Raw genomic sequence first — 14,504 nt, forward strand, 5'->3', positions numbered from 1 at the left:
AGCTTTTTTTCTTAAATGACCGCCACTTGGACTCGTGAAATATACCAGCTTATGGTCTAGATGCAACAGACAAAGAGGCCAAGATGATGTCACTTGTTTAAAATTTATCTTTTTTTTTCGGATAAAAGAAAGAAAGGAGGCGGCCTCCCAAAAGGAACAGGCGGGGATGCTTAACACGTTTTTAAGGTACTATTGAGTGTCTGCTCCAGTATTATTGGGTCGGGCCGAATGCTCTTGACGAAAATGCCTTTTTTTTTCACGGGCATATTTCAGTTTATCGAGGGTGGGCGAGGGAGATATTTGCGACGAATTGATTGTGTTTTTACCCCAGACATCGCATTACATGTACATACAAAAACAAACGCTAATGTAACGCACAGGCAGGCACCATACTATTCCTCATTTGCATATACGTGTTCAAAAACTTTGCACATGCAAATGATCCATACCAGGGCGAGAGGTTGTCATCGACCCCAATCAACAATGACGCTTGTCCACAATGGACTGTTCTTTTGCTTTGGAAATAAAATGGGTTTAAAGGCATCCATTACTTTTTTGTGACATGTGCAGTTGTTACTTTAGAGTAAACGGATGTCACTTTTTTTAAAGGAAGGTGCCCTTTAAACATTCAATGGGAAATTTGTAAACGGATTTAGAGTTTTCCTCGTTTAAGCGTTTAAAAGTGTAAACGTCACACCCTCAAGCTATAGGTCCACCCTTCTAAGCCTTAGCGGCTTCTTTTGCTTTCCTTCCCCTGTTTTTCAAATCCAAAGCAGACGCCACTCCCAATAACTTTTTATAAGGTGGGTTTCCTTTAAAACATTTGGGGAAATTTATAAACGGATTTAGAGTTTTCCTTGTTTTAAAAAAGCTTAAAAGTGTACGTCACACCCTCAAGCTAGGTCCACCCTTCTTAGCCTTAGCGGCTTCTTTTGCTTTCCTTTCCCTGTTTTTCAAATCCAAAGTGGACACCACTCCCAGGTGTTTGAAAAGAGGTGGTTTGACCACGAAGCGTTCCTTCTGCACGCGAAGAGCCTTGAAAAACAAGAATAGGTAATCCACCGGGTCTTCCTGCCAAAACTGAACCATGAACTGAGCCATTGGGAGGACATCTTCATCACGGAATAGCTTCCCGGAGCCTGTAGAGCCGATGTCAAGCAGTGCCCAGTCGTCCTCGGAGTGACCTTTGATGAAGGATCGGATCGTCTGGAAGTATCCCGGGCTGGTTGCCAGATCGTCGTCCATCTGCAGGAAATACTCGGACATGCCGGCGCAGTACGCGAACAGAAACACGCTGTCGATGTTCTCTTTAGATCGCCACTGGACACGCTCTTCCGGATCGCCGTAAGTCCGCTTCAGGTTAGAGAATTTTGGATAGAAAGACCTTGGCGCGACAATAAATTGCAAGAGGCCGCTCTGGATGTGCTCGGAATAAGCGGACACCACAGCTTGTGCCTCTTGCCTACCCCGCTCGTGATAGTCGCAAGCGAATACCACGAGTCTCAGCAGTGACCTCTCTGAGGCGTCGGCGTTTTCTATGAGGGAACGTAATGTCGCGTCTAGGTAGCTGGCGTTCTGTCGCTCGGCTGTGGTGACACCAATCGTTAGTAAACCTGCATTAGGAAGAGAGACGAAAATAATTGAAACAATTTGCAGTTCTGCACTTGTGTATTGATGCAGCAAATAAGTAAGACAGTTAAAGTGAGCACTTACCTTTGTCTTTTCTGCGATGGCCGAGGACCAAGGCCTTGTCTCGGTCTAGGGCATTTAGGTTCATGTAGCCCGCCTCAGTAGGTTTTGGGGTTACAACGTTTTCATCTTTTGCCTGTGGGAAGCAGGATAAATTCTCTTCAGATTACAATGCTATACTTCAGTCTTAATATTGGTTGGAAAATGGCGTTCCGTAAAAGTGCACACGATGTACCGGTCACTGTAATCATGCGCCATGCCAACCAGCCTAGCTCCCAACCAGCCTGCCAGCCAGCCAGCATACCAGCCAGCCAGCCAGGCAACCAACCACCCATCCGGGGAGTCAGCCAGCTCGCAAGTCAGTCACCCACCCACCTCACCAGCCAGCCATTAAGCGAGCAAGAAAACCAGCCAGTCAACCAGCCTGTTAGTCAACCAGCTAGACGGCTAGCCAACAGGCCAGCAGACCATAAAGCCAGCCAACCAGCCACCCATCCGGGGAGTCAGCCAGCTCGCAAGTCAGTCACCCACCCACCTCACCAGCCAGCCATTAAGCGAGCAAGAAAACCAGCCAGTCAACCAGCCAACCAGCTATAGTCAACCAGCTAGACGGCTAGCCAACAGGCCAGCAGACCATAAAGCCAGCCAACCAGCCATGCAGTCAGCAAGCCAGTTTGCCAGCCAGCTAGCCAACCAGCCGGTGGGTATAATTCAGCCATCCATCAAAAATCGTGCTTACCTTTTTTGCCTGCACTGCAATCTGCCTCTGAGTACTGTGAACATTCTCCCTTGCCTGTGGCTGTTCAACTATCGTTTCTACTCTTCTTACAGGTAACCAAGGCAGCCCGTCTAAGCGATAATAAATTGAATATCATCATTTTCTTTTCAACACAATGACTCCTCATTTTGTCAGCTATAATAATGAATAAATAAGCCTGCTCAATCTGACGAATGTTTGGCTTACTTTTCTCGTTGTTCGTTTGCACAATGTGTCGAAGTAACAGGCCCATTAACGTCAACAAACACGAAGTGATCAGCAGGCACCCAAATGGCCGCCTACACGTAAGTCTTCGCATCCTTTTTACGATACCTGGCGGGGGAAAAATGCGAAATTGAAGTTCAGTTTTACCCGTGCCAACCGACATGTTCATCATTTGAATTTTTGCGAAAGACAATAACAGCAGTGGCGCAGCCAAGCGGGAGGGGGGGGGGGGGGGGCTTCAGCCTCCCCCAAGAGGTTGTCACTTCTTTTTTTTAGTCCCACGATTTGACCTTGGTGATGGTGATATGTATGTGGCCTATTTTTGAGTAGTATAATAGGGTGTAAGTGGCGCCACCAACGTCAAAATAGCCCTTCCCCCTCCAAACAAAACAACTACAAACACATTTTTTTCTGCGGACAAAATTTTTGGCCACAATTTCTACAAAATTTGAAGAAAAATAATCGTGAGCCCCCCCCCCCCCAGCCAAATAGAATAAAAACTAGCCTTAACACTATCTATAGGAACGTAGAAAAATACCTTGACCAATTCGTGTGGCCATGCGACGCACTGAGGCGAGACTACAAAGTGCAGGCCCATTGACGAAATCAACACTGGCCTCGAAATTCAAAAGGCAAAACCTCGTCACTGTAGTCTCCGCTCCATACGCCTCTTGACCTCACCGCTTTGTTCTCAATTTCAAAGCCGTGCTATTACCGGTTAAAGAAGGTTAAACCTAAAAAGGCTAATGTTAGCATTGAATACGGTGCGTATTTACAGCAGCATCTGACACTTGGTGGCCCAATAACGGGCTTCAGAGTGGGAGCTATTGGTGGGGACATGGAGCAGGGTCGACCGGAAGTGTTCAGTGAGGGTAAAATGCTGCGTTGCACCCGTGGGACAGTTTGCGCTACAAAATTGGACACAGGCCAAAAATCCGTCCGCCGAGCTCATGACTAAAAGTTATACCCTCAAAATATTCTATATTAGAGAGTTTCGAGAGCCATAAAATTGGGGTATTGAAGAGATAAGGTAATGAACCTTTGGCCCGGACTTGGGGCTTCCAATCCTGAGCATTTTGGATGCTATTGGGCTCGAAAGTGGCGCTATTTTGCCATGTTGTGGAGGGATCGTTTTTCAAGATGGCTACTTTTCTGCTTTGGGGAAAATAGGGGTCGTCTTCTTTGGGTGAGAATATCTCAAAAAGTCAATGGACAACTCACCAAAAAATGAAAAGAAAATGAAAGATGACACATTGATCATCATTTATTTCTGTGCAGCTTGAATGCCTGTGAGAGTTCTGAGTATTTTTAAAAGAATTTTGACGTATGCGCATTTAGCACTAGTGTCTATGGGAATTTTCTTGCAGGGTTGCACCTTGTGCGCATTGTTACTGTACCACAATGCAGCGCACATATACCTTCACTGCACAGTTCCGGTCTGTTGGCTGTATCTGTAAAAGGGTTTGAAGTGGAACAATTTTATCCTGCACATACTCACCTTGTAGATAAACTCAACCATTTCTGGTTTTTAAGTTATTCTTTCATCCCATCGAAAGTTTACGAATCATCGAAATTAATGCAATTTCTGTGCGTCTTTGCTTCTATCACGTGCAGTGGCGTAGCCAGGAATTTTTCAGAGGGGGGGGGGGCCGCTGGGGGGCTGAAACATTTCATGGGGGGCGTCATGTAGATCAATGATAATTTTTTTAGAAACTCAAAATCTCAGTGGGGGGGGGGGGCGACTGGGGGGGCGACAAGGTTTCATGGGGGGGGGCTGTCGCCCTCCCCCCCACGGCCCCCCCCCCCTGATCACGTGACCAGCCCACCGGGTCATCCTTTGCCTGCCAAAGTCTGGTGGCTGGGTGCGAAATATCTCAAAGTGGAATTTAGCAAGTTCAAACATTTTGGTTTCGTTGATAGTTCTTCAATATGCGCATGTTTAACGGAAATTGTGTACAAATGCCTTCAATTTCCAAACAAGGAGTTATCTTGCATGATGACTTAAAAAGGAAGTGACTTCGATCAATGATTTGTTTTCTTAAAAAAAAAAAAAATAGATACACCAATGAAGTATGTCTTATAAGAGCATGTTCTTCCACTCATAAATCTGAAGGAAAAAAGAGTTACTGAAATTGATCGGAAGTTACAGCTGCCCATGGAATGCCATTGAAAGCTATTGAGCTGAGTGAGAATTACAGGTTACACACGGGCATTCAAAACAAATGAGATTTGTCAGTTGAGTCAAGACTGAAACATTATTTTTACTGTCAGAATATGAATATGAGGAAAAATACTAGTCAACTGTTATTTTTCTGACATATTGAAGGCGATTTGTGTCTGTTATCCTTTGCAAAATTTCGTTCATTCATGGAGGTGGGAAAACGTCCATGTTTCATGGGTATTCAACAGTTCGTAGGACGGTAAATGATCAGTGGTGGACTGCTGAATTTTGTGATCTTTTTTATTAAAATAGTCATAAATGGGAAAAGAGTATGCAACTTACTTGAAATTCTGACAGTTATACTGGTCAATAGCATTTGCTGTTATTTTTTTGTGAATTGGAGCTAGGCACATATTTTTGAAAAATATTTTGTCTAATCGGGTCACTTTCGTTTTGACTCGCCCTGTAGTTCTTTTTGCATGATATTTACAAGAAATTTGTCTTAAGAATTCACTCATGAAAAGTCACATGTAATTTACTAGTTTGTCGAAAGTATAGCTTTCAGCAGAGTGCATGAGCTGTTTTTTGGAACATATTCATATTCAGGAAATGTTCAGTTAAAACAAAACGGGAACCCGTGCAGCAGGCACTTTTCCTTAGTTTCCAAAGAGTCAAACTTGGGACCAGACGATTTAGGAGTGAAAATAACCTTCAGATAATTGAAATTACTTCCGTGGAAAACTCAAATGCGGGAAACTTGATGAATTAAGTTAATGTATCTTCGTTATTTCAATAGTTTCACTCGGATAGAGAGATGATCGTCACTCTTTGGAATTCTATAGAAATGATGTACTTCATACCCAACACGTATACGTGTTTAATTGATGTGATCATGTGTATAGTGTAGCTGCCCTTGCTCAATCATTGGCCCGATTTTCCCACATTTGTCTGGGGTTGAGTCGTTCTCACAATCTCAACTTCCGTCACACCTTAAATTGTCGACCAAAATATTACATCTTACCTTTTAACAAATTGTTGAGTGATACGACGCTTGGATCAGCATACTCTACCGAAATGGAACTGCAAAACAGGCGGCTTTGTAAAGTCTGGCACTATAGCTTGCCTGTCTGGTTACGCCACATAACACGTATTGAAGTTCACCTAAACAGCCCAAAGCGAAGCGCAGTTCCTGTGAACAACCAACGAACTTGATTTGTGCTGTACCTCAAACATCCATTTCTATACCAACATGTTTCAAAAGGTTTCAAAGGGTTTTTAAAAAAAAATCGTGCATAAATAGTTATGTCTCATTCAGAAAAATCACTAACCCGTAACCCCCAGTGCCGAACAATACATGCACAATATTCGGTAGCGAGTACGCAGTGCCATTGGATTGTTCGGTCAAGGCAATGATCTTGGTCTCCGCCATTCTGCAGTATATTGTTACACCGTACACAAAGTTGTAGTTCTGTAGTCTACGCACTGAAGTTGAATCTAATTAAGGTAAGTTGTATACAGTACACTGAGCTAAATTTTTAAGACTACATTGGACTTGACTTTAAATGTCAACCCTTTGAAAGCTTCTTTCTTACATATTGGGGGAATAAATATTCCGTGTTGAACGATGCAAGTTCAACGATGATTCAAGTTCAACTCTATGGAATTGCGTACGTTGACTGCGTTGAATTTATGTCCAAACGTTGTTAGTGACATTCTCTCACAATAAAAGTTACACAACGTTTGACGTCAAGTTTTAACGTTTGACATCAAGTTTTAACCTATAGTTTTAACGTTTGACTTCACGTTTTAACGTTTGCAGTCAACTGTTGACTTCAGGAGGCCCATAATGGACCGTTATAATTTGACTTATAGCCACATACTACAGATTTGCTGTGGTGATGGTTATCTGTATTTTTTCGAGGTTTGAAGCTCAGTATTTTGAAGCAGGCCTACATAACACATAAGTAACTTAAGCTCGTCAAGAAATATTCACCACGAAGGGGTCTGTCCAAAAAGGCAAAAGCACAACCGTTTTCAGATTTTGGAATATTCGAAGTTGCCCTCTCTCTTAAGTTTATTTTTAAAACTCAGGGAACCGCAGAATTTCAAATCACCAAGATGCATCTGACGCGGAGTCACTACAGAATTCTGATGTCCATGGTGGCCGCGCTAGGCATGATGGGATTCCTGACCGTAGTTGCCTATGTGCTGGATGAATCATTGGACGGTTAGTTGATAATACCTAACAAACAAAAAAATTTAAAAAAGTAACAGAGAAGATATAATGATTGGGAAGAGCGGTAATAATCTCTGTTCCAATTTGGACACAAAATGGAAAAAGTACGTGCTAACTTAAGTGCATTGGTGCGTTACATATAAAGACCAAATGAATGTTTATGAGTGCAATGGTAAGAATAGTTTTATGAGGTGACGGATGGGATGTTCCATTCCACTCAGCTTCACTTCGTGGAATGGAACGTTCCCTCTGTCACCTCATGAAATTATTCTTACCACTGCCCTCACAAACATTCGTTATTTGTATAATACAGGATGGTGCAAACGAAACCCACTGTTGACAGCAGTTTTCACCTACTTGTTGAGCACATTTCACAAATTCAATTTAATTGGATAAAATTTTGATCTATAAAACACAAGTGACAAAAAATGAGTGCAAATGCATATTTTGTCTCTGAGATATGGTAGTTTAAAAATTTCATGTGCCAAACCTGTTTGTCCACGGACGGCTCTATTCCAACCGCGCCGCTTGACTGAGCTTCGGAGCTCGATTTGAAGACAAAAATACTACACTAGACTTACACGTGGACAGCAGTGATTTTGGTGACTTGTATTCACATTAGCATAATAACACTCTCCTTGAGATTTTTTTAAAGATTTTTTTCATCACGTATATGGTGGAAGAGCTATACTTCACCACATTATGGAGGGGAAAAAAACAGTTCAAATAAGTTAAGTAAGTAGGTTAAAATTCCTGTCAAAAGCGGGTTTCCTTCTTTTTTTTTGCACCACCCTGCACACCATATACTAGAAATTATGTAGTCATACTGGAGAAGAGTCCAAACTTGCAGCAATTGAGCCTGAAATCCCCATCTTACTTAATAACGTAGCAAATTCAATGCCTTTAATCTTACTGTGTACCTTTTTTAAAACCCATTTCCTCCTTTATTATGTGATGGACTATCTGCACGGTCTAAAGCGACAAATCAACATGCTGATGGGAAAACACGCAACGCTCAGACCGAGGTTAAAATAGATGTAAGTTCAACTGGCATTTGTGTGTGTGTGTTCGTGTAACGTTGTATTATAAATTAGGAACGAATCAATGTCATCAAAATTTACGAATGAATCGTTCGTTTATAAAACTGACGTCGAGCCATAGTCCCTCGGTTAAAGTAAGGCAGGGATGGACGTTAATTGCTACTCCGGAAATGTACCTTCCCCGTTAACGAGAAACCTTTCTCGCCGTGAAGAAAGGAAGGGAGCTATTGACCATTGTCATGTTGCGGCCATCTTGATTTTGTCCCATTCAAATCAACGTAACAAAAGCAAGGCTGAAAGGGAAAATAATCTGGTTCCTTTTTGCACAAAACATTATCATGCAGTACTGTTATTGGATACAGGGAACATGACTGAAATGGTGGCAGCATGATTAAAGGTCTATAGTCCCAAATGTGACATGTCTCCCACTGAATGAGCTTAAAGTCGGTAATTGCCATTTTGCAGTATAGTGGGGCAAAGCCAACATTTGAACGGGTGGTCATTTTTTTTCCCAGGTGAACCTCAATCTGTAAGTCCTGTGCTACCTTTCTCCAATTGTGTGTTCTATCAAACATCTGTAAAAACCTACTTCTAATCATCCCTTTATCTGCCAGTGCCAGATATATAAATATCTCAATTCTTAAAAGTCTGACTTTAAGTTCATTTTGTGATGACAGGTCACAGATACCCTGTGAAATTATTCCACCTGAGTCGAAAATGGTTTTGATGGAAAGAAAGCAATCATTAAGGTGGTTGTACTTCGTTAACGAAGGAATCCAGTCACGAGACACAAATTGTGCATACGTTTTTAATAATAATGTCCCCTCAAAAAGCCTCTGAGCTAAAACTTCACTAATTTATAGCATGCACCTCATGAGTAATGTTGTGGCTTCACATGAAAAAAAAAAATGCACACAAGAATAGAAACATGTACAGCCCTGCCTTTTGTCCCATTTATGTCCCTTGTGTTAATGGACTTGTGACTTGACGTCTCGTGTTTGACTTGTGACGAACTTGTGATGGACTTGTGATAGACTTGTGATGGACTTGTGGTGGGCTTGTGATGGGCTTGTGATGGACTTGTGATGGACTTGTGATGGACTTGTAATTGACTTGTGATTGACTTGCGATGGACTTATGATGGACTTGTGATAGACTTGTGATGGACTTGTGATGGACTTGTGATGGACTTGTGATAGACTTGTGATGGACTTGTGATAGACTTGCGATGGACTTGTGGTGGGCTTGTGATGGACTTATGATGGACTTGTGATAGACTGGTGATGGACTTGTGATGGACTTGTGATGGACTTGTGATAGACTTGTGATGGACTTGTGATAGACTTGCGATGGACTTGTGGTGGGTTTGTGATGGACTTGTGTGGGTTACTAGTGATGGACTTGTGACGGACTTGTGATGGACTAATTGTGACGGACATGCTATGGACAATGATCTCATCTCTTTTCCATCACAATTGTGCATTTTTTTCTTACAGAACGTACAGAGACCACCGGTGATGAAAAGTAGCGACCTGAAAGAGAGATTATCGGTTACACCGAAAAAGCCTGCGCCCTCAGTCGAGATCGAGATGAAAAGCGGCGACCTGAAGCACATAGATCGAGAAAAAGCTCTCGTGCTCGGCCACACTAGGAAAGATAAAGGTAAAAATCAACAATGACAAAAATGACACAAGTAAAGTGACATGTTGACAACGACAACATGACGATCGAGACGACACAACTGTAGTGTCGGTCCCAGACTGAATTTGGATTATGTTCCCCTAATGCAGCCGATGTGAAAGAAGACTCTGTTCCTCCAGGATATTCTGCCCCGGACAATTTTTATGGGGGACGAAACATCCAGTCACACTGAACACGATTCCGTGGCTACGCTAGCAAGCCGTCGCAGCAGTGGAATGCACTAACAAGAAGATGAATCAATTTTGTCTTGGGAATTTTGGCACTTGGGCCCAGGAGCATACCTCAAGCTATCACCCGAGTTCCAAAATCCTAATTTGATTCATCTAATTGTTGATAGTGGCCTTCATCCGCAGCACGTGGCTACTTGACCGCGCAACGGTCAGAGACCGGCTGTTTTATGGGATTACAAAGCACATTCAGTCTTGGAGCAAGGCTACTATCATATAAAAAAATAATAATAAATAGCTTAATATTTCTCTGTCTATTCAGGTTTTCTGACCATTGGAATCCCCGCGTCCCACGCGGGAGGTGAAGATAACCTGGAGCAGACTTTGAAATCTCTCATCCAGAACACCGAGGAAGCCGAGAGACCGAGGGTAACCATCGTCGTATTCGCCCACGATTTCGACCAGAGCGCCCGGCAGGCCGTGCGGTACGTCGTCGGTAACTTCACGGAGCCCGTCCAGAGCGGCATGCTGCAGCTAATCGAGGCCCCGCTGTCTTTTTATCGGACACCCGAGGCGCAGAAGAACGGTCAGGTGAAAGAGAACCTGGACAACGCCTTTCTGATCTCCTACTCGGAAAACCTCTCCGAGTACTACCTGCAACTGGACGACAGTGTCAAAACGGTCCCTGGCTACGTGCGTTCGATCCGCGATTTCATCAACGGACAGGGGAAGAAATATTGGGTGACCCTGGAGTTTTCTAGCAAGCCGTTCACGGGGAAGCTGATCCGCTCAGGCGGCAGGGACCAGGGGCAGCTCACCCACCTTCTGGTGGAGTTCGGCGAGAAACTCTCCGTTGGCAAGTTGTACGAATCGTTTAAGAAGTTCAACGCCCAGAAGCAGCCTATAATGCACCGACCGCCCCTCTTTGACAACTTGGGAAATGCACCCTAGTCGCGAAACCAAGTCATCATTGGGGAAAACAAAACAAAAAATTAGCCAATGTCAGATCCGCAAAGCCCTCGAACAAAGCCCATACCTACTGCGGATAGGTGACTTTTCGAACTTTTATTTTGGTTCCACTGAACACCGGCATAACTATGCCACCTCATAACCAAGTACTCGGATTGTTTTGGTTTCCATCTGTTCCATCTATGGAATTGTGACAACAAACACCGGTTGTTGTTTTTTATTCTTGTCCACATATCACATTTATTTAAGGTACGTGATATTTCAATAAAAATGAAACTGTGTATATTGAAAATGATATCAGAATAATCCCATAAGTCTCCGGGGTAGCCAAGTAGGGGGCAGGGCAAAACTATAAACTCTTGGCATATACAGAGTAAAAAAAAATGTCAGGACCGTTGTTTTAGTGAAGTTCTGCATATACACTTTCAGAATCTAGGATATTAAATCCCAATAAGCTTCATTTAGTACAAGAATCATTCAAACCACTTATGTACTTTTCAAGTTACGGAATTTTAAACAAGTGGCAAACACCGTTTTAAATTGTTGTCCACGGATCACTTAAAAAGGTATTGTTTTAAGTTCAGAAAAACGAAAACAATTTACATTCATCTCTGTGTGAATTGTTACCGTTTTGCTTAATAAACGGATGTTTGTAATCCAAATTCCATTATACTGGAAAAGTACATGAGTGATTTGAATGATGCTTATACTAAAAGAAAGCTTATTAATTGTTGGGCTTTCATATATCCTAGATCTGGAAAGCACTACATGCATAATTATTAAAAAATAGGGGGCACCATTTGGGTTTCCATTTTTTTTCAGCTCACCCTCTATTGATGCAAACGTGTATTTCTTTTTAACTAAAGGAATGTTGAAGTCGTAAACATAGACTATACAATAAATGTAATTTTAGACTGTACAGAGCATACATTGGTAATCAAATATGACCTCCATCCACATTGACGACAGTTTACTTTTACTTTTTTTTTAAACTTCAAACAACGTTGACTATTGTTAATATTAATTTGCATAAAATTATATTCAGTGATAAGGAATTAGATAGTAAATTGTCGATTTTTTTCCCCATTATGTCCGACGGATAGGACTCGAAAATAGCGGCGTTTGTTTAGTTTCGTTTTGGAGATTGTATTTCAATTGTTGACTAATGTAAAATGATCTTATTTTGCAACTTATTAAGTCATGTGGTTTTGTATAAAATAATACAGATGTGATTATCATTGTAATTAAAAAAAAAAGAGAACCTAGTGGAAAATAAAGTTGTTTTTTTTTTAAAGAGAATTGTTTGTAACTTTAGCCTGGGCCTATTTTGTTTCATATCAAAGGGAAATTTTTTTGCAGGTCGTGTAATTGCATTTTGCTTCCTTTCACCATCATGCATGGAGAAGAGTATCCTATGTATTTACAATAAATCACGTTGGAAACTTTTTGAACCAAGATTAGTTTCCGGTACTGGAACCCTTCGCTGCGACTGCGAGGGCGTGTTTGTGTCCTGCTGTCACATAATTAATAATTCTCTGCCACGTATACTGTACGCAACCCAGACCCAACCGGCCACCTTCCTTGATTTCCAAGAACGGACCATTTATACTAAAGTATTTGAAGGGGGCCAGGTTCCTATAAGTCTATGGAATATCACCTCGCACAGCAAGAGTCTATGCCATGCCAGCAGATTCGGCGAATATGCAAAACAAGACTGCGTCTTGACCTCGAAATTCTGACCATTCAGCGGGCGCCTCCTATTTCGGTATATAAGCCAATGTCGGGTTTAATAAGATCTCTATGCCAAATTGGCAGGGTGCAACAGTGCAAAAAAATTCCCATAGCCACTAGTGCTAAATGCCCATACTTCAAAATTCTTTTTAAAATACTCAGAACTCTCACAGGTATTTAAGCTGCACAGAAAAATGATGATCGACATGTCATCTTTCAATTTCTTTTCATTTTTTGGTGGGTTGACCATTGACTTTTCGAGAAATTCTCGCCCAAAGAAGACGACCCCTATTTTCCCCCAAAGCGGAACGGTAGCCATCTTGAAAAACGATCCCTCCACAACATGGCAAAATAGCGCCATTTTCGAGCCCAATTGTTTCTAAAATGCTCAGAATTGGAAGCCCCAAGTCCGGGCCAGAGGTTCATTGCCATATCTCTTCAATACCCCAATGTTATGGCTCTCAGAACTCTCTAATATAGAATATGAGCTCGGCGGATGGGTTTAGGCCTATCTACCGGTGTGCACCCGGCAGGATCGCGTCCCAAACGTCTATATTGGCACGGGCAAACTCAACCAGCATGCAGTCAATCCTAAGCTAGCCAGCGACGTCAGATGGCTTGGCTATGTCCGGAGGATGGAAAAGGGGCGTATCCCAAATGATCTCCTCCCCGGACAGCTGGAAATTGGCTCCCGTCCCACACAGGCCGACCCCGCCCTCGCTACAGAGATGTCTGCAAGAGAGACCTGCAGGGTTGCTGCAGAGATAAATGTGCAGGTCTGGGAGGACATTGCCGAGGATCGCTCCTGCTGGAAGCAGACCGTGCAGGGGGGGGGGGGCATCAGGTGTATGTTTATGCAAGACAAGCGGCGCGCTGCTATATATACTAGTTCGCAAAGTGACGTGAACATGAATTTTGCACCGTAAGTCATTCCAAATAGGCCTAGGCCCTACTACTTGCAAAGTTTAGCTTTTATTTTTGGGACTCGAGTCTTATTAGCCTTCCCCGAGTTGAGTCGGGTCTTTTGATGAGGGACTCAATCGAGTGGAGTCGAGTCGATTTGCTCGCAGTGACTCGAGTCGAGTCGTTTCGGTGTCATTTTACCCATAGGGACTGCCGTCGAGTCGAGTCACCAAAAGTTGTGACTCGAGTCGGACTCGACTGAGTCGAGTCATTGACTCGAGTCATAACAACTGTCAACCGCTAACGGGCGTGGCAAGGCATTATATTTTCAAGGGGGCCGGGGATGGATGATGAGACGACAACGCCTAACCCAAAGGATGAAGCACTTAGATCTCAGTGCAGTAATGAGTGTTTTTGAGTGACTTTATTCGGGGAACTTAAGGGATTTTTAAATTTGTTTGTGTCCAACGTGCAAGTCACCACAAACATTCCCTCGGATTCTCACTTGGCAGCGGTCGGTCGGGAGAGGATGTGGACTTTAACAGGCAGATAGTGAAGCACACCGGGGCCGCTGATAATCAACCTGAAAATAATTCGAAATTTACAAAGTGCGCCTAAAAACTCTGTGGGCGGATTCGTTTGATATACGCATTCGAAAGTAAATAATTTTAGAAAATCGTAAAACTAACCAAAAAAATTAATACATATATATCCGTTTTCGGTTTTAACCTCGAAAATCGCACGAGTAGAGCATCTTGAATCTCACTGGGAAAATTCGAAAGGAGACACACAAATCGCATGCAAAATTGCATGCATGTTTTGCCGGTTACTACACCGATTTGTCGCGGTTTTACAACTTCCTCTCTTCCCCTCAGGATGACCGTTAGGTCAGAGCCAAATTCTGCTAATTGCACATCAAAAATCT

General features: G+C 42.8%; 2 protein-coding genes across 2 annotated transcripts; one reads left to right on the forward strand and one right to left on the reverse strand.

The window, feature by feature from the left end:
• Positions 1-379: 379 nt before the first annotated feature.
• On the reverse strand, positions 380-2,594 carry LOC119737967 (alpha-1,3-mannosyl-glycoprotein 4-beta-N-acetylglucosaminyltransferase C-like). Its single transcript, XM_038212642.1, has 4 exons — positions 2,588-2,594; positions 2,429-2,538; positions 1,714-1,825; positions 380-1,613 (listed from the first exon to the last, which is right to left on the reverse strand). Exons 1-4 carry the CDS (start codon positions 2,592-2,594, stop codon positions 886-888), a joined length of 957 nt encoding a protein of 318 aa, XP_038068570.1. The 3' UTR covers positions 380-885.
• A 3,639-nt stretch (positions 2,595-6,233) lies between these two features.
• On the forward strand, positions 6,234-11,659 carry LOC119737974 (alpha-1,3-mannosyl-glycoprotein 4-beta-N-acetylglucosaminyltransferase C-like). The gene is made up of 5 exons (XM_038212656.1): positions 6,234-6,335; positions 6,924-7,059; positions 8,047-8,105; positions 9,605-9,770; positions 10,299-11,659. The coding sequence occupies exons 2-5, from the start codon at positions 6,951-6,953 to the stop codon at positions 10,925-10,927; spliced, it is 963 nt and encodes a 320-aa protein (XP_038068584.1). The 5' UTR covers positions 6,234-6,335; positions 6,924-6,950; the 3' UTR covers positions 10,928-11,659.
• The last annotated feature ends 2,845 nt before the right edge of the window (positions 11,660-14,504 follow it).

The sequence above is a fragment of the Patiria miniata genome, unplaced genomic scaffold (assembly GCF_015706575.1).
Source record: "Patiria miniata isolate m_02_andy unplaced genomic scaffold, ASM1570657v1 HiC_scaffold_3, whole genome shotgun sequence".
In the NCBI taxonomy this organism is placed as follows: Eukaryota; Metazoa; Echinodermata; class Asteroidea; order Valvatida; family Asterinidae; genus Patiria; species Patiria miniata.